The sequence below is a fragment of the Aythya marila genome (assembly GCF_965140915.1).
Source record: "Aythya marila genome assembly, chromosome: 16".
Classification (NCBI taxonomy): Eukaryota; Metazoa; Chordata; class Aves; order Anseriformes; family Anatidae; genus Aythya; species Aythya marila.
The window spans coordinates 6,372,478-6,399,841 of record NC_139057.1 but is presented as its reverse complement, the minus strand read 5'-3'; the positions used below and the strand labels follow the sequence as shown (position 1 = coordinate 6,399,841).

Sequence of the window (27,364 nt, the reverse complement as noted above, 5' to 3'; positions counted from 1 at the left end):
AAGGATATGATCTAGGGTCGTGTTACAGCTTGATGAATTAATCTATTGTACTACATTTGGATCAGGCATAATCATAGATGTTCAGTACTGAATACGGGGTGTTTCATTTTCAAAAAGTAGAGAATGAAATTTAATGTTCTTGAATGCTTCAGCTCCACAAAACAAATTTGCTTAGGCTGAGCAATCCTCTTCCTTCCTCTGCCTCCCTTCAAGTTTCTAAAACTTTAGAAACATGGGAGGCATAAGATGGTGGTTCTGGTGGCTTTTTGTTGGAGGAACAAGGAGGACTGGAGCTTGGTGGGCAGGAAAAGGGAAGTCTTGACGCAGTTGCAAGCGCGTGCTATACTATCTCAGCAGCAACAGCCCTCCGACATTAAAACCAGTCAGCTAAATTGTTAGTGATAATTCTTTATTGGAGTGCAGCATTTGTTCCTATTCTGTTAAAGAAGTTGTCTGTAAGCAACTCGTTACTGGTCTTTAGACTCTCTTATTTTTAAAACGATATTTTGGTGTTTTAGATACTAAACCACTTCTGAAGTTGATAAGTTAGCATGCTAGCTTTCACTTTGAGCTTCCTTAATTCCATTTAGAGATTTAATCTGTTAAAAACATCCTGAAATAAGCCCCTTTGATTTTTGTCTTTCAGCACTACTTTTTAATAAGAATTTTGATGGTTGTTGGAGAGAGAAAAATGAAGCTGCAGGATGTTTATTGATTTACTTTAAATAGCTTGATTTCTGTAGGTAATTAGAGTAAGAGGCCATGTTTTTCACAGTAAGAATAGTAAATTCTTTGCCAAATTAGTTACCTTGTTCCATTACTTATGAAGATGGTTTGAAAAATACAAGAGATTTTGAAGGGGTTCAGAGAGCAATGTAGATCTAGGATGACAAAATACAAAGAAAAAAAATGTACAGGCTTTAGAGGAAATAGGATGTCCTCTACCTGAATAAAAATAAGTTTGTTTTTTTTTATCTTCAGATAATTGGAGTCATGAATGCACAGTATAACTATATGAAAAGGCAGGTGACCTGAACCTAATTCGAGTTTGGGGAGCCTGTGAGCAGCTGAACCAATAGCAAGGAAGTAAGGTTAAGCATGTTTAGCCTGAGGAACCACTATCAAAAGTTCAGGGGTAGTGAGGGTACAGAGAATGTAGGTTAGGGAGGATAACACATCTACCTTCTCTTGCCTACTGGAATATTTTCTCTAATGCAAGGAGAGGATTGTTTTTAGTGTACTGAAATTTGAGTAAAATTGATGAGGCAAATTAAGCTTGCCTACAAGCAGACTTGTTCAGAGCTGTATCCAGAGAAATTACCTTCTCAAAGATGCTGTTTGTTGTTATCCTTGTGTTCTATGCTTCTGTTAATGCAGCTGGGAGGAAAAAAAAAATTATATGTTCCAATATTTGGGTTGTTTTCAGGATGAGCTTTAGGAAGACAGTTTCTAAAGCTCTGCCTACTCTTAAGTGATATAATCATACAAGTGTTTTTTGCTGAACTCACCACTGCTCTCAAGAGTAGACAGATGTGGTGGTGTCAATCATGCATATTACTAACAGCTTCAGAACAGCTGTTTATCTTAATGAAGGTTACAACCCAGCCTTGCAACTATGTTTGATTTCCTGGGGGCCTGTTTTGGAATTGTTTTTCCTTGATATAGTCAAACTAGTGTTAAGCGAGTCTCATGCTTTCGGACTAACGCAGCTGGTGAAGGGAGCATCCTTGCCACTGTTTTGTCCATGGTAATAGATAGCAAGCTTGGTACACCTCTTGTATGGAAGAAAACATCTATTTCTGGCTGTTTTACCAAAACATCTCTTCCACTGTCTGCATTTCTTTCTTAAGCAGCTCAGTGGGATTCCATAGGGGGGTACCATGAGATATGGTGGGAAAGGACTTGGGGACTGTAGGAAGCTTTCTCCTGGTACAGCTAAGTGCTCCTTAGTATTCTGTAGAAAGTGAAGAGACAGCTGCCTGCGCAAGTACAGTAACGAGCTAACCCTGCACCTTTGTTTTTCAGAAGCTCTGTTTTTAGGACCTTCCAGAGTCTATCTGAGGCTAACAAACTGGGTAATTATCCCAGTTTAAGCTCTTTGCTCCTTAAAGCTTAAAGGCAGCTTTGCTTCCAGGAAAAAAAGAGGAAGCAAATGTATAAACAAGCTTTTGCAAAACCAGATGCTTGCCCAAGATTATGAGTTGCCATGGGTTCAAGCACATGCCAAAGAGGCAGCAGTGACCTCATGCCCTTCCAGGAAAAAGGGATCTTCCATTGGAAGGCAACTTAGACTCCACTGGTGAGACTCGTTGACCAGCAAACATCAGTTTCCTTGTTCTCACAGTTTAGGCAATCCTCCTTTGGCAAAGGAATGCCTTACCATGCATTCAGGGTTTGATCTCTTTAATCCTTGCATTACAGGAGGTAATCTCTAATCATAATCGTAGCAGCCCAGCTGAGGCAGGAGGCAGTGCTGCTAGCTGATGACAGTCTGTTTCACTTGGGAAGCCCTTAGAAAGGGGGAGCTTCAAACTGCCTGTGACAGTTGGAGCACTGGCTTGAAAGTAGGCAGGGAAATACAACCAGAATTCACCTACTCTTCACACAGGAGTGGCTTGAAATGAATATCAGTTCCTCTATTAATCAACAAATTCCAGAGAAGCTGCTTGCCCTCCCCCAGTTTCGCGGTCTGTACTCCCAGTAGCTACATCCCGCGGCGCTCCTCCGCTCACAGAAGCACGGTCATGCTCGGGATTTGTTTTCTCAAGGAAGTCTCCGTCACCTGCCTGAAAGTCAGTTGGATGCATCTGGTGTGTAAGTGGCTCAGAAGAATTCATCGTGAAAACGTGGTGAGGTAATGCCGCAGCTAATGCGTTAGGCCAGTGAGCTGTGCCTAGCCAGAAGCCAAGCAGCTCTGGAGACAGATCTTAATCGTGGGTTTGTAGCTTGGCCTGCCAGCACTCCTTGGCACCCTGACTTGGCAGTCAGTAACTGGCCCAGGGATCCAGGGAAGCTTGTTCCTAAAGGGGCACTGCTGGAATTTGGCTCACTTGCTACCCATTGAGACAGATTTCAAACTTTCTGCTTAAGAGGGCAGAGTGGTCTCAGAGAAATATCCCTCATTTCCTGGACACAGAGGCTGCCGTGAGAGACTGAATCCCAGGAGAAAAATGACAAAATGTAATTAAGGAGAATTAGTTGAGAAAATTGCAGCTTGGGATAGGAAGTTGTCCGTGTGGCTGGAACAGGCCCTACAAATGCTGCAGCAAAACTGCTCTGCTCGCTGACCAAGGCATCGGGACGAGCTGAAGCCTGTGCATTTGCTTTCTGTGTATATTTAAGCCTTAGTGCAGCTAGGAGAAGTCTTCCACATATAATTCACCCCCTAGTATGTATGGGAATATATACGATTTTCACAAGCTCCTTCATAGATATCAAAAACGGTGCCTTAGATGACAAGACAGCTTCGGAAAGCATGTAAAATACTGGCTTAGAAATCCTGGATTGATAGGACTGTGGCAGTCTTATTTCCATCCAGCACTGTGCAGCCTCTTGTGGTACGTAGTACTCTTGTATTCATTGCATTTCTAAAAGAGGAAATACAGGAACATGTAGCAAAAAAGAAGGGTGAGACTTCTGACTGTGGTTAATTGCGACAAGTTGGTGACAGAGTGATCAAGGAAAATTCCACTTGCAGACAGACTTGTCTCTCAGTTCTGAGCGCTAATAGGGTTTTTCTGCTCTGTTTTCTTCTTTTCAATCTTATCTGCTGTGGCAAAAACTGTCTTTGACAAGAATCTTTTGCACACATTCCTAAGTGCTTTTAAGGGTAGAGCTGTCAGATGTCTTTTCTTGAGATGTAGTTCCTGGCACACAGTGACTGAGCAAAGCTGACGGCTCTTCTCCCCGCGGTAATTATCTGTATTGCTCCAAGTGACACTGCTGGTGAATGACAACTATGGATAAAAACATCAGCAGCAACAGAACTGCAAAGGTATGTCTGTTTTGTTTTTGTTGTTGTTTTGTTTTGTTTGTTGTTGTTGTTTTTGGTTTTTATTTGAGTAAAGCACATAATTAAAATATATATGTTCTAGAGTAGGGTTTGACATTTGAATTCAACGTTATGCTAGGTGATGTTGGATGTGTTTGGTATTCTCATCCTGAGGGACAAGGGAGGGCTCTTAGGATGATAACGTACCTAATGCCTCTGTGCTTTTTGTTGTGACAAAACCATTAACTGGAAGAATTGTCTTCTTGAGGAGCACTCCACATAAAGCAGGATTCCCAACAGCAAATACCTGTAAATAAGCTCACTTGTGAAATAATAAATATATAACCACAAGGTTCCATCTGTCTTCTTGTTGTTCTGTAATAAAGTTTGGTACGCTGTTATGTTGTTTGAGACTTATGGGGATACTCCAGATGAACAATTGCATGATAGATAATTTCCCTACATTACATGTAAAACAGGAAAAGGTTTAAAATATCTCCGTTTCTTTTGAAAGACTGAAGCTAGTTTATGAGGTTTTCCATATTTACTTATATATTCAAATTGTACCTAACATATATATTTTTATACATGTATAGAGAGATAAAACAGCCTGCTGCAGCTGTAAAGGTTAGAGAATGCAGAAGTCTCAATTCCTAATTCAATGCCTTGATTATCCTACTGTCTGTGAGTCTAATAAGCACTGTAACGGAATTACTCTTTTCACCCTGGTCTCAATATTTACTGTAAAGAAACTGCTGCCTGGAAATTTGATACAAAACTGGCTGTGTGGGGGAGGTTAGTACTATCTCGATGAGCCATTTGTGGCACTCCAAATTTTCCATTGAGGCATGTAAATGTAAGAGGGCAATCCTCATCATCAGAACCTGATGCAGGACATCTATATAAAGAGAGCGTCTATTTCGGGGAATGCTATTTTCGGGTTTTCTAAATGGCTTGCTGATGGCTAAATAAATTTAATGGTAGCAAGCTGGTTTCCAGTTCTAGTCCAAGGACCTTAGAAACAGCAACACTATGCCCAGCCAAATTCAGGGACAATAGTAACTAGAAAAAGACAAATTTCTTTCTGCTGTATCATTTATGAATCATTTAGGAGGGAGTATCCTCCCTGTACCGCTCGTAATAATATCTGAATGCTATGCTCAGTACTGAAAATCAAAAGATGTTTTTCCTACTACCTGGATTTCTTGAAGTCCCATCAGTAGCTTTCCCATGACAGGCGATGCTTTGCCATTACTGCTGTGCCCCAGCTCTTCCATCTCCACATGGAAAACCACTTCTGAAAATGAGTTCAGTCTAAGTTCACACCCAGAGAAATGATGTTATTTCTTCCTTGTTGCACCTGTGACAGTCCGCACAGGAAATGTTGCACATCTTGGTGCAATTTAAAGCACGTTAGCATGACAGCCTGTGCTTGGGAAATAGCTCTCTCACTGCTGGACAACGTTTTCTGTGCTGCTGCCAAAAGAAAAACAGGAGCATTTCTTTAGCATGCATTAAGTTGATCTGATATTTTCCTCTCCTTCCAAAACACTCAGTTTATATATTCCTGTCTTTCCCACAAACAAGCGCATGAGTGAATGCTTGTTTCTGCGAGCTCCTCTGCACCTGGGAACAGGGATACCCCCAGCCCCTAAGATGCCTGCTGCCACCCACCTGGACTCCATCATGGAGCAAAGACATGCTTCAGGCCACAGCTAATACATTGAGCAGGGAGTTATTTAAACAGCCAAGAGGAAATACAAGAGAGAATGGTAAAGTCTCCATTTTTCTGGGCCTGGGGTAGTACATTTTGGGCTACTCTCAGGGAAGCAGTCAGGAGGAGGAGGACTCAATGCCCGCCTTCCTGGGGGAAATCCTAGAGGTAAAACTTTAGTTCTGCCATGGGCAAAACAGCTTCAACACAGGGAATTTTTGCATCATTTAATTTATTGCCAATTAGCCACACTTCTAATCACAGATTTGGCTGGGTATTGGGAAAGACAAAACCCACAGACAATTAAGCAAGCACTTACGTAAACACCTCTTCTCCCCCTTCTCAATCTCAAAGTGCCTTGTTTTTGGCAGATTTGTTCCCCCAGCCCCTCTCAGCACAGGAGGTTGGGGCTGGGGTGCGGTGGTCCCTGCCTCTGCTCCCCGACTGCCCCAGCGTGGGTCACCCGCAGCCACAGTCCCTTGGGGTATCCCTGTCCCAGCACACCGGGGATCCTGCCTGGGATTAACTCAAGAGAACAGTTAATCGTACGTGAAGGCAGTTTTGTGGCAGTGCTGTTACTTGTGTTTCTGGAACACCTCAAACGCTGGTGGCACCTTGGAAATTCCTGGGTAGAAAATGAGCGCCTGTTCTTTATCTTCTGCATGAAGTGGGGTGTTCAGGCTAATAAAAAGGCTGGCGGCAAGAAGGAAAGGAGGAAAGAAAGACCCCGAAAGCATTCAAATGAGTTGTGTTGACAATTCTCTCTCATTTGGACAACAGCTTGTCTGTTCCAAGCCTGAGCCCAAAGGTGTGGATTTTGTTGAGAAAGCATTTTCAATTCAACATTTAGCGTGTAAGATGCATTGCGTCTGAGCTCAGTGATTGTGGATGTGGGAGTGAGTATCTAATTTCATCTTAAAGCTGATGTGGAAAGAGGAAGGAAAAGGCTGTAGCCAGAGAAAAAGCAGTGAACACAAAGCAAAATTAGTAAAAGTGTGAAAAGCTTTGAAGCTCAGAAAGATATTAACAAGCACAAATCAATGAAATCTGCTCATTTGCATGAGAATAACCTGGACGGAGCTCCTGCTAAGCAAATAGCAACTATGAAAAATTGTATATAGCAAATATTGTTGAACAACATTAAACAATTTTTAGTAATCAAAGAAACAAAACCTTTCACCCACAGTTAATGTTTAGCTCTCCTCCTCAGGTTTTGTGCTTTGTGAGAAAGTGATTGTTTTGCAGTGATTTCCATAACTACAAAGAAGATCTGTTCAGTTTGTGAGAAACATTAATATTGCAAGGTTCATAATTTATTTATTTTTTTAATACAATACAACAGCAGTAAAAAATGATGCTGCAAAATTCCATAAAATCACTTTCTGGTTCATCTCCACCGCCCTCGTAAAACAGAAAAGGTAATTCCAGGGGGACTCTGCAAGAGGGACATCTGGGTGTCCTGTAGCAGGCCCTCATTAACATCAGCAGCTGCAAGCCAATTGCACCACGGAGATAATTTTGCTACGTAATTAACTCCCTTCATTCCCAATAGCTGCTCTCCTCCTGAGCTCCCAGCAAAGGCAGCGGTAGGTGGAGGAAGGCTGAGCATTTGCTTTCCAGGCTTCCAGCCAGCCCCCAGAGGACTCCCGCCTGCTCTGCCAAGCTGGACGGGGAGAGAAAGGGCTGGGAGAGATCACAGCCTCCTGTTTTAGGTGATGGAGTAACAGGGAAATAGGAGACAACAGAATGAAGGTCAACGTAAGTACTAGATTATTTTATTTCTGTTGCAATTAATTTAACTGCGTTGTTTATCTCAGTTGTAACGAATGTGTGTCTGGCATTAGACCTGGATCTGCCTGGGCTGCTTCTCAAAGCACGCTGTTGATCTTGTAAATGAGTTACTAACAAAATACAAGGTCTTATATTTTAAAACACAATCTGAATTTAAATGAGGAAAAAAAACTTTTTTTTCTTTTTTTTTAAAGAACAGTATGTCTCAGAAGGGTGAGGTTTTGTACCACGAATATTAGGCAGTAATGTGCCTTACTATAAAGTTATCGTGAGTGACACTGGTTGGCTATGAGGATGCCCTTTGCCTTCCTCATTTGATTGGAAATAACATGTATAAATAACAACAGTTTCAGTTTTACCCCCCAAGAAAGAGGATGCTGTATTCTTGATGTCAATCTGATACCAATTACTAGGATATGAAAAAAGAAAATATTTTAACAGCTTGAGTCACTCAGATGAAGAAATGTAAGGTCATTTGAATGCCTGTCATGTGAGTATGGGAAAGGCTGTGCTCTCTAGGACTGGGATTGACCACGTCCTACAGATCTTCTGCAAAGAGAACTGAAGCTCAGAAGAGGAAAGGGATGGTGGTTGTATTCATTTTTAGGAAATACTGCTTTGTTCTGGGAGAATGGGGGAGTAAGTGGATGGAACGAATCCCATTCACAATTATATGTAAGTGTTTTGTCCCAGACTTCAGAGCCGTGCACATGCAGACAGCTTTAGCTTCCTTTGTGCTAAGCAAAATTTATTTGGCTGTGAGGCTAAATGAATCTTTCAGTCTGATGTTACAGCTGATCCCTGGCAGCTGCGACTCAGGGCAGGGACCTCCGCGGTCCCCACATGCCCCAAGTTAATGACAGCGTGGCAGCAACGTGCAGCTGCTGCATGGGAGTGGTGCTGTGCCCCAGTCATCAGGGCTGGTGGAAATCCACCTCTTCTCTTCGCTGAGGAAAGTTAAAACTTCAGAGAAATTAAATTTTGTCCAAAAGGGTTGTTTCGGATCAGAAAAACAAGAGGAATTGTAATTTTGGGGCAGATCATTTCGATGAGGGAGATGGAGGAAGCCGGAGAACTTGGGAGTTGCAGTGTTGCATTATGAATCACTGAGAGCAGCCTCCTGGAGCCTCCATCACTTCTACTGCCTTCATGGCATCACTAGAATCCCAGAACCTGCTGAAAGTCATGCAGGGTGCAGGGGTGGCATCCCATCACCCTTGTGCACTCAGGAGGAAGGAAATACAACAGTCCCTGCAAATGAATAATTTTTCTTTTGTTCCAGACAACTTATCTTAGGAATTTCTTGCCTGTTCCCTGGGAGGGCAGAGAACAGCATGGACCCAGCTCCAAAGAATTGCTGTTAAGCTGCTCTTTGCTTAGAAGTACTTGCTATGTTTTTAAGCCCATGTTTGGAAATAAATCCTGTAGTAAAATGAGTTAGGATACTAAAAGGTTTAGAAAAGCACAAAAAGTATATTAACTGGAGCAAAAGCCTTTGGATAGTAGGAGGAAACAAAAACCAGATATATACACACTTTTTGAAATATCAGGAAACAGCAGTTTGTTTTTCCTTTAATGTGGGCATGAGAGCCCATGTGAAAACACTGAGTGGGAATGAAGTCCTGATTGCATGCAAGAGGGTGGGCGTGTGTCAGTTGGTTTTAATACAGCCAGGCTTTGATTAGCAACACTTGTGGAGGAAAGAGTGGTTGGGGGAAATTAACAGAGCTGGCCTTTAATTCCCACCACTGCTTGACTGATTAAATGTGACTCTGCAGAAGTTTCCATCTACATTTCTAAAAAATCAGTTCTTTATTTTATCAAAAACTGATTTGACCATTCAGGACTTAAAACCTGATGATCAGTATGTTTCCACCCTCCAAAAATCAAGTAACCCGTTGAACAGGCAATAAAAGCAAGCCCTGATATTGATTCATTCCTTGCTCATACAAAAAGATCTGAAACTCTGCATAACAAGAACAGTCTTATTTTCTGAAATAAACAAAGGTAGAAGCGGGTTCTGCAAGCCGCAGATGATGTTGCCCATCAACAGGGCCATACAAACCCCGCACCCAGAAGGAGGCCTTGTGCATGTAAAGAGAGATGTGAATGCTTAATGCAAGTGCTTCTCCTGCATATGTTGAACATGTGAGCTCTGTCTGCAATTAACTGACTTGGGTAAAACTTAAATTGACTAAATTGGCCTACCCTTTGAAAGGGACTTATTTGGGAAGCACGTTCCCAGCTAGCAGGGCAAGGGGAATGTTTATTTCTTCAGCTTTGTTCAGAGGTGAAGAGATTAACTGGAAATGGTTCTGTAAACATGTCAGAGGGTGTCACTGAGGCATGAACATAGCTGTATAGCAAACACAGCCCACTGCCTTGAATGGTCTCTTCCTTCTCCTCAAATACTTAAGTCCCTTTTTTCTGCAGTAAAAGAACTTACAGACTTTTTGAAGTGTAAAATGCAGCTACAGAAGTTGGAAAAATGTTTGTGTTCATCCACAAGAGAAGCTTCCACAATAAAAATTATCTTGTTTAAATTATCTCAATAGGTTTTTTTTTAAGAGGCAAATTTAAGAAAATAGATGAAAATTTTCTTTTTTTTTAATTGAAGATGAAAATACCATCAGGACTGTAGTACCTATGGATCACAGAAAACACTATGTAGTAGTACTGGAGTTTCCAAATGAGAACTGAGGGGGAAGGGAGTACAGAAATGATTTTAGCAGACCTGCAGGTAAGCAGCTAAAATGACTGTTTGATAATTGTGAAGGATTTTTTCCAGCAATGTTTGCATGTGTTCTGTGTTTCATATTGCTATCGGCTGAAGGTACAGACTGGGGTAAGAAGGCGGTCAGGATTGCTTAGTAACAGTAAATATTTTATGATGTTCTCACATTGTGGGTTGGCTTTTTTTTTTTTTTTTTTTTTTTTTTTTGCCTTAGCACAGACATTCATCCTATATATAGAGCACAGATGCCAGCCTATGTGAGTACTCCAATTCTGAGGCTATAGGAATTGTTTCCCATAGAACTGTACAATTTTGTACAATTACCAGCTTTACTGGCTCTTCATTTTTTTCCCTTTCTGTATTAACAAGCAGGAGTTAACAGTTTTCATTCTGAAGGCTCTCAAGTGTTGTTCTGTAGTGGGAGCGGGATAAGGACATACAAACTATAGAGATGCAAAAAATCCAACTAGAAGGGAGAGTTCCTACTGCAATCTTGAATTAGATGAATTGATCAGAAATTCAGTAGAAGTAGGTGCACTTCCAGGTACACAAGAACTTTTCTTCACACCTAATTTAGCCGAACCCATGTCACCAGAGGTGTTATACAGCAAAGTTATTCACTACAGTTGGCTCAATATACGTGACTGATCCGCGTTGCGGTTACAAGGTCACAGGCTCCGTATGGGGGAGAGCAACAACTTAGAAAAGGTTGCAGAGGATGCAAGCTCTGTTTTCTAGATCTGTGCTCTACCGTCATCTTGTTAAAACGTGCTTAGTGAGCAGGAAGAGTAGCAGCGCTGTCTGCCAAGGTGCTTTCTCATGTGGTGATACACTGGTTTTTAAGATGTTCTTTATCTTACAGTAGGTCTGTGGGTGTTTTTTTGGGGCTGGTTATGGGATGATGGGGAAGAAGCAACAAACGCTGAAGAAGAAAAACACTTTGATCTCATCTACATTGCTTTAGAGCTTATTACATGCTGGGCACTGCAAGGGCACATTAACGAGACTTCATAAAATAACGAAGAACTACACACAGCTGGCCCGAGATGGCATTTTGTGGATGACAGTGTTAGACAGCCCGTTTCCGCTCCTCTGGTAATACAGAAAAAATGCAGATCCCACTGGCCCCGAAGCACAGCTTCCTCCTATCTAAGCATCCCATAAGGTCTCTGTGATCCTGGGAATGCGAGGCTTGTTTATAGTTAATGGCAGGTCAGAAATGTTTCTACTTACATGACAGAAAGGGGCTGCCACAGTGATTCTGCACATATGTCCTAGGCAGCTGAAAGTGCAGATAGGGCCTGATTTCTGAGAAATAACCTCGCATTAGATAAGGCAGAGCCTGCACTACAAATGACCTCATTCCACAAAACCCTGGACACGCTTGTTATACTTTGCTAGATGTGCTGTTGGATCAGACGCTCACCTGCTATAAACATAACCTTAACTTTTATCCATGGAATTGCTCCCACTGTTATTGCAATCACAAAATCAATTGGCTAGGACAGCTTCTCAATAATAAGTGTCTCAATAAATGAGCCATTTGGAAGAATTCTGGCATCCAGCAGCTGCTCAGTAACTCCCTCTGTGTCATAATGTGAGCAGATGGAGCCCGAAGGATGCTGAGCTGCGGGGCTGGCTGGGGCCTGGGCACTGGGAAGGGAACGGCGAGGGCAAGTTCCTTACCCAGCCTTGCAGAGCTTTGGTTTACTTGGTGTGACTGTACCTTCCCTGTGGGAGCATTGCTGAGGATTTAAATTCAGTGGAACGTGTGCAGAAACAGTTTGGCTTTAATAACTGACCCAGCTTAGCTGCTGTTGTAAGTTTTTCTAGTGCTGAGGAGTTCAGCACCGCCTCAAGCTCCAAGGAAAAGCAGCTAATGCTTAGCGTGCTCTCTGCTGCCAGAGCTACAGCACTTTCCAGGACCCAAGTGAGCTAGCTCAATGCTTTCCTGTATGCATATCCCATAAAACAGCTAAACACATCAGCACCTGTGATGCTAGGCATTGCTGGGAGCTTGTTGCATTTTATTTTGCCAATATTAGGCTGATCTACAGCAGTTGTTTCAGCATCCTGGGCTCATACACATTGAAGCCATAGCTGGGACTCCAAAGAGCTTACAAAGCTTACACAGTTTCCATACCACCAGATCCTGAGAGGCTGGTAAGTAACCAGAACACTCAGAAAGGAAGCAATAAAGGGGACTTACTACTCCTGTAAGCAGAGGAGCAAAGGGCAACAAAGGGCAAGATATGAAGGCAGACCTGTTTGACCTGTTGGTTTTTCACATTGTGAAGTTGTTCCTTCTTCTGATTTCTTGGTGGTGAGTGTTCAGCAGAAATTATGTTACTTCAGTGGCATGGTGTGGTGCTGCTTGGGTTGGATTTACTACATGTTGCAGTAGCTTTATGCCAGGTTGTGGACACAGAGCAGGCAGAAGAGTCTGCTTAAAGGAAGAAGGTGGTTGTGTGTTTTGTGGTTTGGTTTTCTTGTTTTTGCTATTGCAGTGTGAGATGAAGATGCAAATAGAAGATTACTTTGAAAGAGTTTTGCCTAGGACCTTCCTTTAGTTTGGTGGTTACAAATTACTAATATTCTTACCTATCTTTATCTTTTATAAAACTCCTTCAGAGACTAGTTCCAAGGCAAAAGGAGAAGAAATATTCATTAAAATACCTGAGTTTCTCTGCCCTTCTTGAAATAGAGTTATACAATATATGCACTTATACTGAAACTGAGAATGAATGGAGAAGACTTGCTCTCAAACTATCACACTGAACCTATACCATGAAATGTGAAATTTGATTTTGCATTGCCTTAGGTGAAAGAGCTTTTCCATTTCATTTTTATCTCTGACAACTCAGCTGGCCAGCAGAAGTCTGACAGTCACCCAAATCAATCATGTTCTATAGTCTAGAGCTTGGTGCTTGTCTCCATTGATTCTCTATTCAAAGTCTTAATTTTCCCAGGTTCCAGCCTTATGGATGGGATACAAGGAGATCTAAGAGAACAGGCTTGTTGTTCCAGCTCAGTTGGATGTTTCCAAAGCTTCCTTCTACTTTTTTTTTTTTTTTTTTTTTTTTTTTTTCTTCTTCCAATCTCCTGGTTGGCTTGCAATTGAGATAATGCCCAGGAGCCTTTGAAATCCATGTTGCCAACTGATGTGAGCCTGTACTCCCTAATTTGATCTCTACAAATCAAGGGCTGGCTTTCAAAATTTGAACCACTCTGTTCTGCTCTGAACTGTGTCTCATCTTGGGTGTTTGCACAGTGTCTGTTGACAAAATCAAAGGAGTGGGCAGTGTGCTTCAAGTAAAGAGATCCCTGTGTTGAAAAGGTTTGATTTCCGTGCAGTAAGTTTAAAATGTAACTCCTCATTCACTGGGGTTGTTACTGAATATATTCATCTGACTTTGCTAAATGAAGTGTTGGTCAGCTGAGTTGTGATGCTTCTGTGGAACACCTTTGCTGTTGAATGGAGTTCAGACTCCCGTGTTGCTCATGCTGACCGGGCTGTTCTCTTGATTCATTCATTTGGCAACGGAAGCAGACTTGGCAATGTCTAGGAAGAGAGATAAGAGGACAGTTGGAATAATTGCTCTTGCTAATATTTGTTGCAGTCATGTTTGAATGTTGTTGAAGTGTCACTGATGGGAAGAGTACCTCCTCACTCTCATAACCTAGGTTGCAGCCTAGATGCAAACAGAAATTCTCACTGGTGTGTACGGGCCAAATTCTGACCTAGTAAAAATCAGCACGCTTACTGTAAAAGAAACACAATTTGAAATTAGACTTGAGTAACTTCACACACAGGTTAATTAATGAATTGGGCTCAGTATGCTACTTCCACAAGAAAGAACTAGTTGGAAAATGTTGACATTTGGACTTCTAAAACTATACTGCAATCCAAATTTCCTCTTTGTTTCAGTGGAACTTGGAAGAAAGGTTTTGTTGAATAATGCATTAGAGAGGAGATCAGTTCCTGAGTTCAGATGCCCTGGCTCTGCCACCAGTGTCCTGCCTGACCTTGGATAAAGTTCTTTGTACTTCAGCTGTCTGTCTGCACAAAGGGGATGGAATTCCTCTGTTCCTATACGCATCTTCTTGGCACGTTATTAAGAGGCTCTGTCCTTCAGCATCTGTAGAGTGCCCAGCAAAAAGAGGCTAAATGTCAAGCCACGTCTAGAAGTGTTGTTGAACAGTAGGAAAAGTCAGATGAGGCAGGGGAAGGGGGGTCAAGTGTGGTTGTGTTTGTTTTTATTTTCCATTTGTTTTGTTTTTATTCTCCTTTCACTTGTAACAGCATGTGAAGCCCAAGCCCACCCTGGGCTGCACTCTGTGATGAGATTTCTGACAGCCTGGCTTCAGCATGGGTGGTTCAGAGCATTTGGCACTGCCCAAATAGAAAGTGGGCTACCGTGTTCATGGCAAAACTACTTTAATCAGACTACACCACAAGGAAAATGGGACAGTTGTCTGTCTCTGACAGCTGCTGATGGACCAGTCCATGTATCGTGAAAAGACCATTGTTCATGGTCATTCTCACAAAGAAATGTGTGCTGCTAACAACAAGATACTTTCATCAGCTGAGCTGGCAAATGGGCTTTCTGCTGCTGCTCCAAACCAGCTGTTTCTTTACAGCAAATGCTCTGCATAAAAATACAAGGCATCATGTTTCCTATTTGGGTACTATCTTTTTGGACATTACTTGCACTTTCTGATAAGAAATTAATGCTGGAACAGCCAGTGGGAAGCAGTCAGTCGCATTTTAAAGCTGCAAACAAATGGTATGTTGTATTAAAAAGCACTACATCACCGTTCTTTCTACCCACTGCACAAATGCACCTGGCTAATAAAGCTACCTCTTGCAACTGCTTTCACTCTCCTGTCTTGTAATGAGTAAACATACCCAATATAAATATGCTAAAAATAAAACACAATCATCACATATATAGGCTTCAGCTGAGATGGATATGGCAGTCCTGTGGTGAAGAAACTTAAAAAATAGGAGTATTTGCTGCCTCATTTCTGTGATCTTAGGCAAGCTGCTTATACTATTCTTCCTCGGATTCCTCTATATTTAACAAATAAACAATAAAAGCGCTGTCTGAAGATGTTGAAAAATACTAAATACTTTGGTCTTCAATGTACGGTGATGTCTGTGTGATGGAGAGGAGCATGGTCACTGTTTCAGGTGTTCTTGCCTGAAGATAAGTTTATGGATGCACTGCTCTGCCTCAAAGACTTACCAGCTATCAGGGAGATCAATTCATTTGGTGTCACCTGCACAAAGTTGGATTTTTCTCCCTTAGCTAAAGTGTCACATAAATTGTTAGCCTGGGATTCTCTGAATTGGTAGAATCCAGCTCCCCAGGTTGGGGTTGACAAGGATCCAGCTGGAGGTTGCGTCTGCGGCAGCTTTCCTGCCACTGGCATTACCAATGGACATGTATTAAACTCCTCAGTGTTGATGTTAGTGAGAGGTCTGTCTTCATAAGGCTTTGAAAAGAAAAAATAAGTTTGAGGGAAAATAAGTAGTGTGTGTGTTTGCTTCTTTTTTCAGGTAAGAAACAGTTAACCTTTTTCATGTGCATCTGAAGGCTTCAGATAAATGAGGTAGCGGTCAGGGAGGGCAAGTTTTATTTTTAGTTGGGTGATGCATTTCCTCTGACTTCTGACAAAGAATCCACAGAATGCCAGTGGGGGGAAACCACCTATTTTTCATAGCATGGTGTTCATAAAATCCAAGCAATAAATGTTGGCTCTGCTTTCAAGAGCCTCGGTAGGCACAGTGATGAAGAAGCGCATAGCAGCATTATGCTATTGCTGCACAACATAGTAGACAGATGCTAGAAAACATTTAACACTCTGAAACCAATGCTGAGAAACATTCTTTAATTGCAGCCCACCAGTTTTTATACTTAATTGAAATTAAAGCGGAGATGAACACCAAACTGGGAACTAGCACAACGTTTCTATCAGCGTAACATAACAGCACAACACCATGGCTTTCTCTCTCCAGAACACCTTGGCAAAGGCGCTTTATGACAACAAAGCGGAGTGCTCGGATGAGCTGGCCTTCCGCAAAGGAGACATCCTGACAGTTCTTGACCAAAATGTCATCGGCAGCGAGGGCTGGTGGAAATGTTCCCTCCATGGCAGGCAGGGCCTGGCTCCTGCCAACCGCCTCCAGCTCCTGCCTGGTGCTCAGGCCCTTCCACTGCCTCCTTCCACCCACGGCGATGTCCCAGAGCCACCAGCAGGCCAACAGAACATCTACCAAGTCCCCTCAGTCCCCAAGCTTCCTGTGGCATCCTCTACGTACGAGAAGATGGAGGGGTGGGTGAAACCACCAGCTAGGGCCTGCACTCTGCCTGCCCAAGGGATATATCAGGTACCGGCCTTGGCTGCGCAGCTGCTCAATGAACGGACCCAAAGCTCAACGCGCCAGGTAAGAGTATCAGTGGCTAGTAAAGTAGTAAAGGTTGTTGTAATTAAAGTAATCCTAGGCGAAGGGAAATAATAATGGCTATTGGCCTGAAAAATCCAGGGGAATTTGCAGCGAAGTCGTTCAAATAAATGGTGTTTAGGAAATTCCCATAAAGTCTCACAATTTATAGCATTATGGGAGAAAGGCTGATCTGGGCAGTATATGAGTCTCCATATTCTGTAGTGTCTCACTGTTTTTGACAGTTTAAGGCAGCTGTAAAGTACAGCAGGAAGTACAGAATATACAGTTTGTTTGGGGGAATCTAGAAATGATTTACAAACCCGTCCCAAAGTTAAACAAGACACAGAGCTTTCTCCCCTGGCTGTATACAGCATGCATCTATCCAGTGTCCTCTGGCACATGAAGGGGTCTTTGCAATCATCTGCACAGGAAGATGATTCCTAATAAACAAATTGTCGTTTGAGACTGCTGGCTTTGATGTAGTTTCTCAGAGTGCTGCTGTCTCTCTTTTTGGCTGTTCGAGGTTGTCATTACCCTTGCACAAAGCAGAAGCGCCTACTTTAGACATGCTGAAGAACACGGGGTTGTTCAACAGTGAATGGGGCCTCAATCAGTTTCTCTCCCAGCCTGTTTTTACTGCTGCTGAGACAGTGACCAGGGTATGTGGGATGAGAGCAGTTACCAGCACCCCTGGTTAGGGGGAACTGCAACCCATTTTTCCAGGATTTCATTACAACTGCTGGCCTGGCTTTTTCTTTCTCCCTGTTTCTTTCATTTGGCATTCAGATGAAACATGTAAGTTTTGTTAAAGTGAAATTTTGTTAAATGTCACATAAAGCATCTTAACATCAAAAACTTGAGCTTTCTTCAGCATAAAATTAATTGGGAGTCTTCTATAATAAAAGATAAATAGAGCAGGTGTGGAGGGAGTTCAAGTGCAAGCTTTTGTTGGGTCCCATGAGCTCTTCAGCCCAGGGTAGTTCTTTATTCTGTGTGTGAAAACCACATTAGAAATGTTAATTGGCAAAGGAAAGACGTTCAGCCCTGAACTGTATAGCCTTTCAGGCTGTTTAATGAGCATCTGATTATGGGACTCAGCTGGCCAGCTTTCCTCCTGCTGTGTTGGAGGCAAGCTACAGGACCAGAGGTGCTGGTCTCTTCTTTGTAGCAAATGGGTGCTGGAAAATGGACAAATTCAGTGCATCTCTAGTGACTGAAATCTCCATTTTCAGTACTTCAGCTGCACACCCAGACCTCATACACACCTACCATAAAGGCAAGCTCAAACAGGGAAATGGCTCCAAAAGACCCTTGTGTGGTTGCTGTGGTCTGATTTCTCTGTGTTCATAACCCTAAAGAAGGCAAGACATTTGCAAACTGAAGTGAGATCAGTCCAGGTTTTCCACATTGTACCAGCAAATCAGGCCCTGAAGTTGTCATCTTTTTCTCTATTCAAGTGCATGGCCCAATATTAGAGATCGTTGGCTTTTCCTATATCTGTAATTTCATTATACGTGCCTTGCTTACCCTACCAGGGAAAGGAGAAAGGGAAAAGAAAAGCCCTAACCTGCTTTTATTATCTAGAAGTTCAGCTTTGCCTGAGCTGTCTCCTGCACAGCATCACAGCTGTTGTTACAACAACTGTACCTTGGCGGTCACAAGCTGCACACAGATGCACCACAGCATCCTGGACTGCCCTGGGTAGATCCTACAGGACAACTGGCAAAGCTCCTGGCATACTCAGCTGTTCCCTGAACAGCTGGGTAAAGCCACTGTAAGTCTTTGAGGGAGATGATTGAAAGCAATAAAACAAAACAAAACCTCTCAAAGGCTGTATGCTTTCACTCTATACAAAAATGTTTCCCAGAGCTTAGGGCATCTTCTTCCATGTGACTAAAAGTGTTATCAGTTAAGGAGAACAAATCATTTTATAGTAAGATGTTTCCTCTACTGTATACTGAATAGACTTTTTCCACATGAAAATGCCAGTTAGTGCTGTTTTGCAAGCAAGGTGGCTCATGCTGTAGAGCACTGAGGGGATCCGTGTTCACCTTTTCTTTAGATAGGAGCAAAGAGCTTTCACAAAGACAGAACAAGCAGCTATGAACCTGGAGTCTTGTTGCCCTACCATGTTTCCCCTAGATTTAGTTGCTGCGACTATTATATGATGGAGAATATTACATTAATTCTGATATTACACAGTTTGTTTTAATGCCTCATCTCCAGCAGCGTTTCTGTGGGTCAGTAGTTTGTAATCCTCTCTGTAAAGCAGGCATGGAGACCCAGGCTAAACCATGCTGAATGAACAAAACTCTGTTTCTGAGGCTGATGAAAAGATCTTTCCCATCATTCATATTTTGGCATCTTAACTAATTGTCCCACAGACCTGGTCATAGCTCTTAAAACAGTGTTTTAAGCAAACAGGGGAATTAGTTTGTAATTGGCCTCAATAATGTAATTCCCATATCAGACTTCTGTTTAAAGAGCTGGACAGGACATCAAGGTGATTATGTTTTCTCCTTCCAAATGAATAAATCCCTTGAAATTACAGAATAATGCACCTCAGCTTGTATCTTTTTGCTGCCATTACTCCTGCTAAATACGGCCTGACCTAATGGCTCTCTGAGAGTGAAGAAGTAGAAATTCCCTTGCTTTCTTTTTTTAGTGGTTCTGCTTTTGGGCAGTAAGATTTAAGTGATAGCAGAAGCTTGATTTTTCTCCAAATCCTTCCCCTCCCTTGGCTAATCACGCAGATTCTTTGAATTGTATGTGCCCGTACTTATTTGAAAGAAAGCAGAAATGAAGGTGAAGGAAAAAGTATGAGGCCTGCTTGTAAGTTTAGCTCCTCTCTATCACCATAAGTGAAAAGCTGGAAGGTTTTTAATCACTTAAGAGCTCTCTATAAGCGGCCTATTCAGCTAGTTGAGTTTTCAAAGATGTCCTGAGCCTACTGCTGACTGCAGTTCCCTCATTATTTGTTTTTCTTCCCTTCTAAGCACCTGTTTACTCTCCCAAGAGCATCCCGGGCTTCAGTCCCAAACATCAGAAGTGAGGTGTACGACGTTCCCTCCACGCAGCGCCGTGAGTCCCTGTTCACACAGGTAAGTCCTGCTGTGGTCCCCCCATGCAGCTGGGACCTTGTTCTGCCTCCCTCCTCTCAGAAACATAGCTGAAGGTTTAAGGTTCAATTCTAGAATTTCCCTGTTGGCTTTTTGCAAAATTTGGCAGAAAACCATGTATTTTTGGGGAAGTTCAAAGCATAAAGCAGTTCTCTTTTGAATCTGTTAAACACTTTAGATTAATGCATCTTAAACATGGTTATGTTTCTAACAAACACTTTTAGTTTTACTGTCACTGAGTTCTAGGGTACTCTTCCACAGGTGAATTCCCAGTACCAGAGCGGCCAGCCTCTCTGCTTTGGTTTATCCATCAGGAAAGGGGCTTTGTCTTTGTGTCTCTTGCCTAGGAAGATTTCAGGATGTTTGCAAAATGTCTGTGGTGCATGTACAAAAAGCCTAAATGTCACCCACACCACCCACCCTCTGGGCAGCGAAATACAAGGGATGAGATCATGTAACCCCAGTTCATTCAGAGGAAAGACAACATGCTGATCAGGTCTTCCACTGGAGCGTCCTGGTTCATGATCTTCCTCTTGATAACCTGTCTCTGTGGAGAGCAAATGTCACCATTCCCCCTGCATCTCTGCAGTGTGTCCCAGCCCCATCTCGCTGCCCACCATGCAAAGGGGGGCGTGCAGGATCGCAGCAAGTCACAGGAACCTCACACCCCCTGGTACCAGCTGGCAGTGCAGGGTTCAGCTCACCTGAATTCACTTAGTACCAAGCTGTAACAAAGTGGGTTTGTTTTACCCGCTTTGTATTAATGAGGTGATCCCTGCTCAGCACCAGCACCAGGCTGCAGGTGACAGCTGCCTTGCACCACCTAGTGCTCATCCCCGTCCTGTCCAGCTCTGCAGACAAGCACTTCAGCAGCTCTCCAGCAGATCAAGCCCTGATCCAAACTGTATGATCTGAAAGCCTTTGGATACCAGCAGAGTCTTCAGTAGGCTCTAGCAAGGATTGAAGCCAACCTCTTTGCTTTTCCCTTTGGCCAGAGCGCTGCCACTCCGCCCACAGCACGAAAGGGCTCTGTGCTGCTCAGATCCACCGAGTGCTTCCAAGAAGAGCAGCAGCTTTACAACATCCCATCCAGCCCAGAAAAGACAGGAGCTGTTAATCACAGAGACTCGCCAGTGGCCAATGTAAGTAAGGTTCATTGGGCATGAGAGAACAGTCTTCTTTTACTACTGGGATATAGGGTGTGTGTGCTAAACTTCCCCCTGAGCGTGTTTGTAGGTGAGGGTAATGGGGATAAGACCACATCTTCAGTGCAGTCTTTTGTCCTTCATATCAAAAGGACGAATACAGCCTGACTCCCGGATAGTCAGGATGCCTACCAGGACAAGGACTACCTCTTCTTTTTATGACAGTGTGAAAAGCAAATTCAATACTGTGCATTAGCGAGTGTCGGATTATTTGTAGTATTCAAGCAGAGAGAAACAAACTCTTCCCCTTGCATGCGGCACTCCTGCCATTCCATCTGGGAGAGCAGCACCCTTGGTTTTGGGGGCAGTATTGAGGTGTAGGGCAAGCATCCCGTCTCCTCCTCACTGTTTGAGGAGCACCCTCCTTGAAGAAAGGGCTGATCTGAAATTTCACAACAGGAAATGCCTCAGTGGAAACTCTTTATTAGCTGAATGCCAAATATTTCAGTTTTCCTGAACAGTTTTAGGATCCAAGACAATTTTGACAGGTTCCCTAGCACGTGTGCGTGGACACTTCTAGGGTTGGCGAAGGGTTCCAGGGCAGACCAGCCCAGCACAGGAAACTGGAGGCTTCATCGTTTTGTGGGCTTAAAGAGAAGTGCCATAGGTTCATGGCTGCACCGCAGCTGGAAAAGCCAGACTTGAAGAGAGTGTGGTTTCCCCAGTGAAAATAAAATGGAGACCTTGGCATATGAGCAAGTGCTCATTGAAGCTGGCATTCCTGGCATCTTCATGGCTATTAACAACCGTGCCAACCAGCTGCAACAGCCTGGAGCAGATTTCCTTTTGGAGACGCAGTTTATCATTGCTTCCAAAATGAATTTTTTCTTAGAATTCTTCTTCATGGGGAAACTTAAAAAATGCTGGCTTTGGTCTAAAACACCCTTGTCTGCGCTCCCTTTCTCATGCACATTTTCTGCAGAGGACCTGGCCAGTTCTTTCTAAAGTTTTTATTATGTAGTGGTACCTTCAGTTGTTTCTTGTTGTGACACACACCTGTAGCTCCTCCACTCCTTCCCACTTGTGCTTTGTGCTTGTAAGGCATTTACATATGATCTATTCCAAAGTGTCTCTTAGTATTAGTTTGGATGTTCTCACACAAGAAGTGGCCTTATGTGTGCATTTTCAATTTCACAGATTTCAGCTGTGCACGCATCTTTTTAAGGCATTGCATGAGATCTATAGACATCTTAGTAAAACCCATCAAGTAAAAAAAATTAAACTCACTGAAGCTTTTTGACAATGGTTAGTTCTGCCTATTGGTGGCTTCTGTTTGTCAATGTATGCATACGAATGTGGGTGGGGATACTGAAAAATCAAGTGTTTTCTTATACAGAGGTTAATAAAATGTTACCTGCTTCACTCTGTAAAGCTGAGTGTCTAATGTTTCCTACTAATAAGCTAATATTTAGCTTTTCTTATAGTCATTTCAGAAAATTATGAAATGAAAGTGTCCCACGCCAAGGAAGATACCACAGATTTCACTGGCTGGGGATACTGCTGTGTGACTTAATCAGTAGTGCTCGAAATATTTTAACCTCCACATGTGCAGCCTGTGCATTTTAGAAAGGAAATAAATACTATGGGTTAGACTTTTTATGGTACGATTCCATTGACATTACTGGAGTCACATACATTTGCACACTCCAATAATTCTTTTTTTTATTGTTGTTGTTATTGTTGTTTGTTTTGGTTTTGTTTTGTTTTGTTTAAAAAAAATGCTTATAAATCCTGTGTGCTCTGTTGCAGTTGTATGATGTGCCTCCCAAAAGAGAAACCGATGCTTCAGGGAAGGGATCTCAGAAAAAGTGCTGGGGCCACTACAATACGTTGCCAAACCCTCGAAAGTCAGAATGGATTTATGATATTCCAGTTTCACCTGAAAAAATGGGATTAGAACACAGCCCTTCTGGCCCTTCCTTGGAGAACCAGGTGCTATACGATATACCCCCAGCCAGGTACAAGGCACCAACAAGTACTGAAGCCAAAGGTGTGAATCCACAATTATACGATATTCCACCAACACAACGGAAATTAGTGTTTCCAGATGCCCCTCTTTATGATATTCCACCCCCAAGGGACATGCTCCTTTTGCCACAAAACGGTAGCTGTGAGGCACCCCCAAGTCACCTGGATCCAAAGGCAGAGAACCAGACTTCTGAAGAGAACGTTTATGATATTCCTAAAGGTTTGCCCAACACTTTGCAGTCCAATAAAGAGAGGGAAAAACCCAACAACAGTTCTGGAAACCAGGCATACCGTGTTCCAGTCCAAAGCTCAAGAGACACCAAACTAGAACACGACAGATTATCTGTTCCTAATGCGGACAGCAGAAGCAGCACTGTCTCTAAGTTCTCAAACTCTTCTGCTGAGTTTATGTCATCATCAGAAGAGCCTGTCAAAGAAATTAAACTGGATCTTGATGTAGCCATAGAGACACTGACTAGACTGCAGCATGGTGTATCCAGCTCAGTTGCTAGCTTAATGATTTTTGTGAGTAGTAAGTGGAGATTACAAGAACACCTGGAGAAAAACATTGAAGAAATTCATAGGGCAGTTGATCACATAAAAGTATCACTCAGAGAATTCTTGGCCTTTGCTCGAGGCATAAAGGTAAATGCCTCCTACATCACTGATAATAATCTTCAGACCAGAATTAAAAAACAGCTGGAAATTCTTATCAACTCATTCAAAATCTTAACAGAAACAAGAGAAGCTCTAAACAACTGCAACTGGTCACTGGAGGCTTTGGTCCTCAGGAAGCCTCAGAACAGCCCAGATGATCTTGATCGCTTTGTTATGGTAGCTCGCACAATTCCAGATGATATCAAGCGATTTGTATCCATCATCATTGCCAATGGAAAACTTCTCTTCAGAAAGAGTGAGAAGGAGCAAGAAATGAAGCAATCAAATGTGAGCCCAGAATATAAAATGGCAAAACAAATCCCAGTGCCAAGAAGAATAGAAATAGAATCGCTTCAAAGAAATGCTCACGACAAGCCGAGCCAAAGTCAGGTCTCCCAAGAGAAAACAAAAGACGATGATATTGAGGACTGTGAATATGTTCAACTACAGGTTAGCATGATAGGATTTTACACATATTCTTGATTTTTTATAGGCATTAAGTCATTAGCACTATTTTATCTTTGCATCAGAGCAAACTTCAGTTTGCACAACTACTTTTTGATGGCACAGGTGCAGTGACCAATAATTTTAAGTAATGAAGAGAACTGGCATTAGGGAATTTGCCCACATAGAAAGACAACAGTGAGAGGAGATTTTTAGCTTGTCTGTTTAAATAAATTTGAGAGACTTAATATATATATATATATATATATATATATATTTTTAGCTAGGAGTTCACAACTTTTTTCTTCTCTTTAGACTAGTGGTTGCTTTCTTGCCTGTACATTCCATTTGTTGGCTCTGAAAATCATTATACGAGAAATGCTGACTTTCTAACTTGAAATGTATTAGGCTTTTGTAGAAAATTTTGACTCACCAAACTAAACTCTAAATTATCAAGCTTCTTAGAATAGAAATGGTCATTTGTTAGAATTATTTTTCTTATAATTACTGAAATGCCTGCTAAGAATCTTCCTCTTTATTGGTTTTACAAAGAAATGCTGACTTGTCCTTGGAATATAAGAAATGTTTTGTTTTGTTGAAGCTGATTTCAGTCTTAGACCTTGCAGGATCCTGACACTAATATTTTAGTAGAAAAAACTGCAGTTGGTTCCAATACATTTATCATTGTAGTCCATAACATGAAGCAAACAGATTTCATGTTACTTCTCCTGAAGTAAGTGGAAAAACATATTTATACTCACATATTTTATGCAAACTATTTCAATTTTGCTTTCACTTTGATTTTTAACAGGCACAGAAAATCATTTCAGGTAAAGAAGTGTCAAAGAAGAGTACAGATTCAAAACCAAAGGTATTTCTGACTTTCAAAACTATTACATAAAAGGACTTGTAGTTCTTTATTTCTGTGCTTGCTAAAATTCAAAATAATTTGTGTTTGGAAGCACATATCTATACATAAAGATCTAGTTATTTTCTCATAGTTCATTTTCCCATAACTAGTTCTTCAAATAAGTGCTGAAAAACTATGCAAAATATTTTCCTCAAATATAATGAACTAAAGTCATACTGTTCTTTATCTATTTGCCTGTGCACATCATTTGGGATAAGGCTGTGAAAGGTTGTACTTCAAAATATCTTGTAATGCACTGTTATAAAGACTGATTCCCATTATAGTACATTTTTAATTATTCATAACCCTCATGAAGACAGTACCATTAAAAATCAAGTCTGTGTTTTGCCCAAGAGCTTGAAGTCCAGACTCTACAAAGGATTGATATTTAACTACAGTACTTTGTGTGCTATCCATTACTAAAATTGCATTCAGTGAAATCTGTTTAGGGAACAGGTAATTGGGAGAAAACAGCATTATGAAGCACAGTACTTTGTAGAAAGAAAAATTATTCCAAAAATATTCTGGGCTGGGGATGGGGCAATTTGGAGCCCGTTAACTAAAAGAACTTGTACGTGAAGAAACATGCAACGAATACAGACTAGAACAAATAAAGAAATAACCAGAGTGACCTCAAACTGACTCTAATTACTTTTTTTATCCCTTTTCTAGGTCTTGCCATCTTCAAAAAAGAATGTAATTCAAAGCAAGCAAGAGCCTGCAAAGAAAATAGCTCTTCCAGAACATTGTAGGCTGTGTTTTGGTGCGCTTCAAAAGGCAATTGCTGTATTTAATAATAGTCTGAGCAATAACCAGCCACCTGAAGTCTTTATATCCCACAGCAAATTGATCATCATGGTAGGTCAGAAGATAGTGGATTCTCTCTGCCAGGAAACTCAAGAAAGAGATGCTCGGAATGACATTCTCCATAGCAGCAGCCGGTTTTGTAGCCTCTTGAAGAACCTGGCTCTTGCCACCAAAAACGCTGCAATACAATATCCAAATGCAGACGCAATGAGGGAACTTCAGAATCAAAATGATGAGCTGTATAAATATACACAGCAGTTTAGAGCAATGATGGAATGAAAGATGCTTCATGATTTTATTTTTTATTTTTTAGAACAGTGGTGAAAACTTGAATCTCTTCATTATTAGAGTTCTCTTTGCTCCCTTTGTGTAGGAACCAAGGGGAGTGCAAGAAGCTCAGTGCTGCCAACTTTGTCCTCCCCAAGTATTCCTACCAGGTTGTCCTCTCTCAGGTACTGATGCTCATTTAGCAGGTGAAGACCCATACAATAGCAGACAGAGAGGATTTGTAGTATTGAATTTGTACTTTCTCCTCCGCTGTTCAGACACTGTCTAGAAGTGTTATCTTACTGTTGGGGCAGAGATGTTTGCTGTGTATTCGAGCAAATTTTATTATCTGATTTTTTTTTATTATTTTTTTTTCTATACAGATAAATATATTTTCCTACTTTTTTTGTTTTTCTATTTGGGTATGTAAAGTCTGTCTTTAAATTTAAACACACTGTTGTGTAAGTTGTCATATTGCTATGTGTACCCATCATCGTTTCTAGAGCACTTGACTCAGATCTTGTAATTAGGGGTGGAAAAAAGTATCCGAAGAATTAGCTTTGCAGCTGTTTAATGTAAAAATGTGTGTTACAGGATGAGATCTGTATGGTATAGATATTAATCAGAAATGTTCCAGCGGGCTGTCTGAGCACTGACAGGAAGCTGGGGGCTCTGCCTTGCCGGGTACAGACACAAGGAGCTGTTCCTGCTGCTCTGCCTCAGAACAAGGTGGTTTCAGTCAGTAAATATGGAGCAAGGTGGTTTCGGTCGGTAAATACCGAAGCTTTGGACGAGCACCTCCAGCACACGGGCAATGCTGATGGTGTTTGGGTCGTGCTGTGGGCGCACACCTCACACTTGGGCAGAGCTGGTGTGGCGCCTCAGCGCTGCGCCGTGCTGTACGCCCGGTAACTGCCCCTGCGGACCGCTTCTGTGCCCGGCTCCTTTTTATTTTTCCTGATTAATTTATTGTGAAGTTCTATCTGAAATGTGAAGGCCGGGCCTTTCGGGTCTATCTGCACGTTTGCCCTGACGCGGGCTCAAGCCCTGTGTTTCTACAGCTGCCTCCAGCCTTCACTCGTGCCCGCGGGGCAGAGCCAGTCCCTCACGGCACCGCCCCCACCCCCTCGCCCCGCCCCGCAGCGCCGCCATTTTGCGGGGCTCTGCCCCCCTCAGCCCGACCCCTCACAGCGGCGCGGGAAGCGTCCTCTCAGCACCTCCGGAGCGGGCGTTCTGCCTGCATTTGCTCACTAATTAATTAAATAAAAGAATAAATAAATAGAAAAAGACAGTTGCTGCTGCGCTA

The 27,364-nt window shown here is 42.2% G+C and overlaps 1 protein-coding gene across 3 annotated transcripts; it reads left to right on the top strand.

Annotated features, from left to right (window-relative positions):
• The first annotated feature begins 110 nt into the window (after positions 1–110).
• On the top strand, positions 111–27,234 carry CASS4 (Cas scaffold protein family member 4). Of its 3 annotated transcripts, XM_082773553.1 has the most exons (7): positions 111–3,994; positions 16,253–16,681; positions 19,678–19,782; positions 20,796–20,942; positions 22,755–24,080; positions 24,886–24,945; positions 25,657–27,234. In XM_082773553.1, the coding sequence occupies exons 1-7, from the start codon at positions 3,950–3,952 to the stop codon at positions 26,068–26,070; spliced, it is 2,526 nt and encodes an 841-aa protein (XP_082629679.1). In that variant the 5' UTR covers positions 111–3,949; the 3' UTR covers positions 26,071–27,234. The 3 variants fall into 3 exon arrangements, with proteins under 3 accessions (XP_082629679.1, XP_082629681.1, XP_082629680.1); XM_082773555.1 differs by lacking the exon at positions 16,253–16,681; XM_082773554.1 differs by lacking the exon at positions 24,886–24,945.
• Positions 27,235–27,364: the final 130 nt, after the last annotated feature.

Coding starts and splice junctions, on each gene's coding strand:
- CASS4 (XM_082773553.1), top strand. CDS start 3,950: ATGACAACTATGGATAAAAACATCAGCAGCAACAGAACTGCAAAG. Junction 20,943..22,754: donor GAGACTCGCCAGTGGCCAAT/GTAAGTAAGGTT, acceptor GCTCTGTTGCAG/TTGTATGATGTGCCTCCCAA. Junction 24,081..24,885: donor GTGAATATGTTCAACTACAG/GTTAGCATGATA, acceptor GATTTTTAACAG/GCACAGAAAATCATTTCAGG.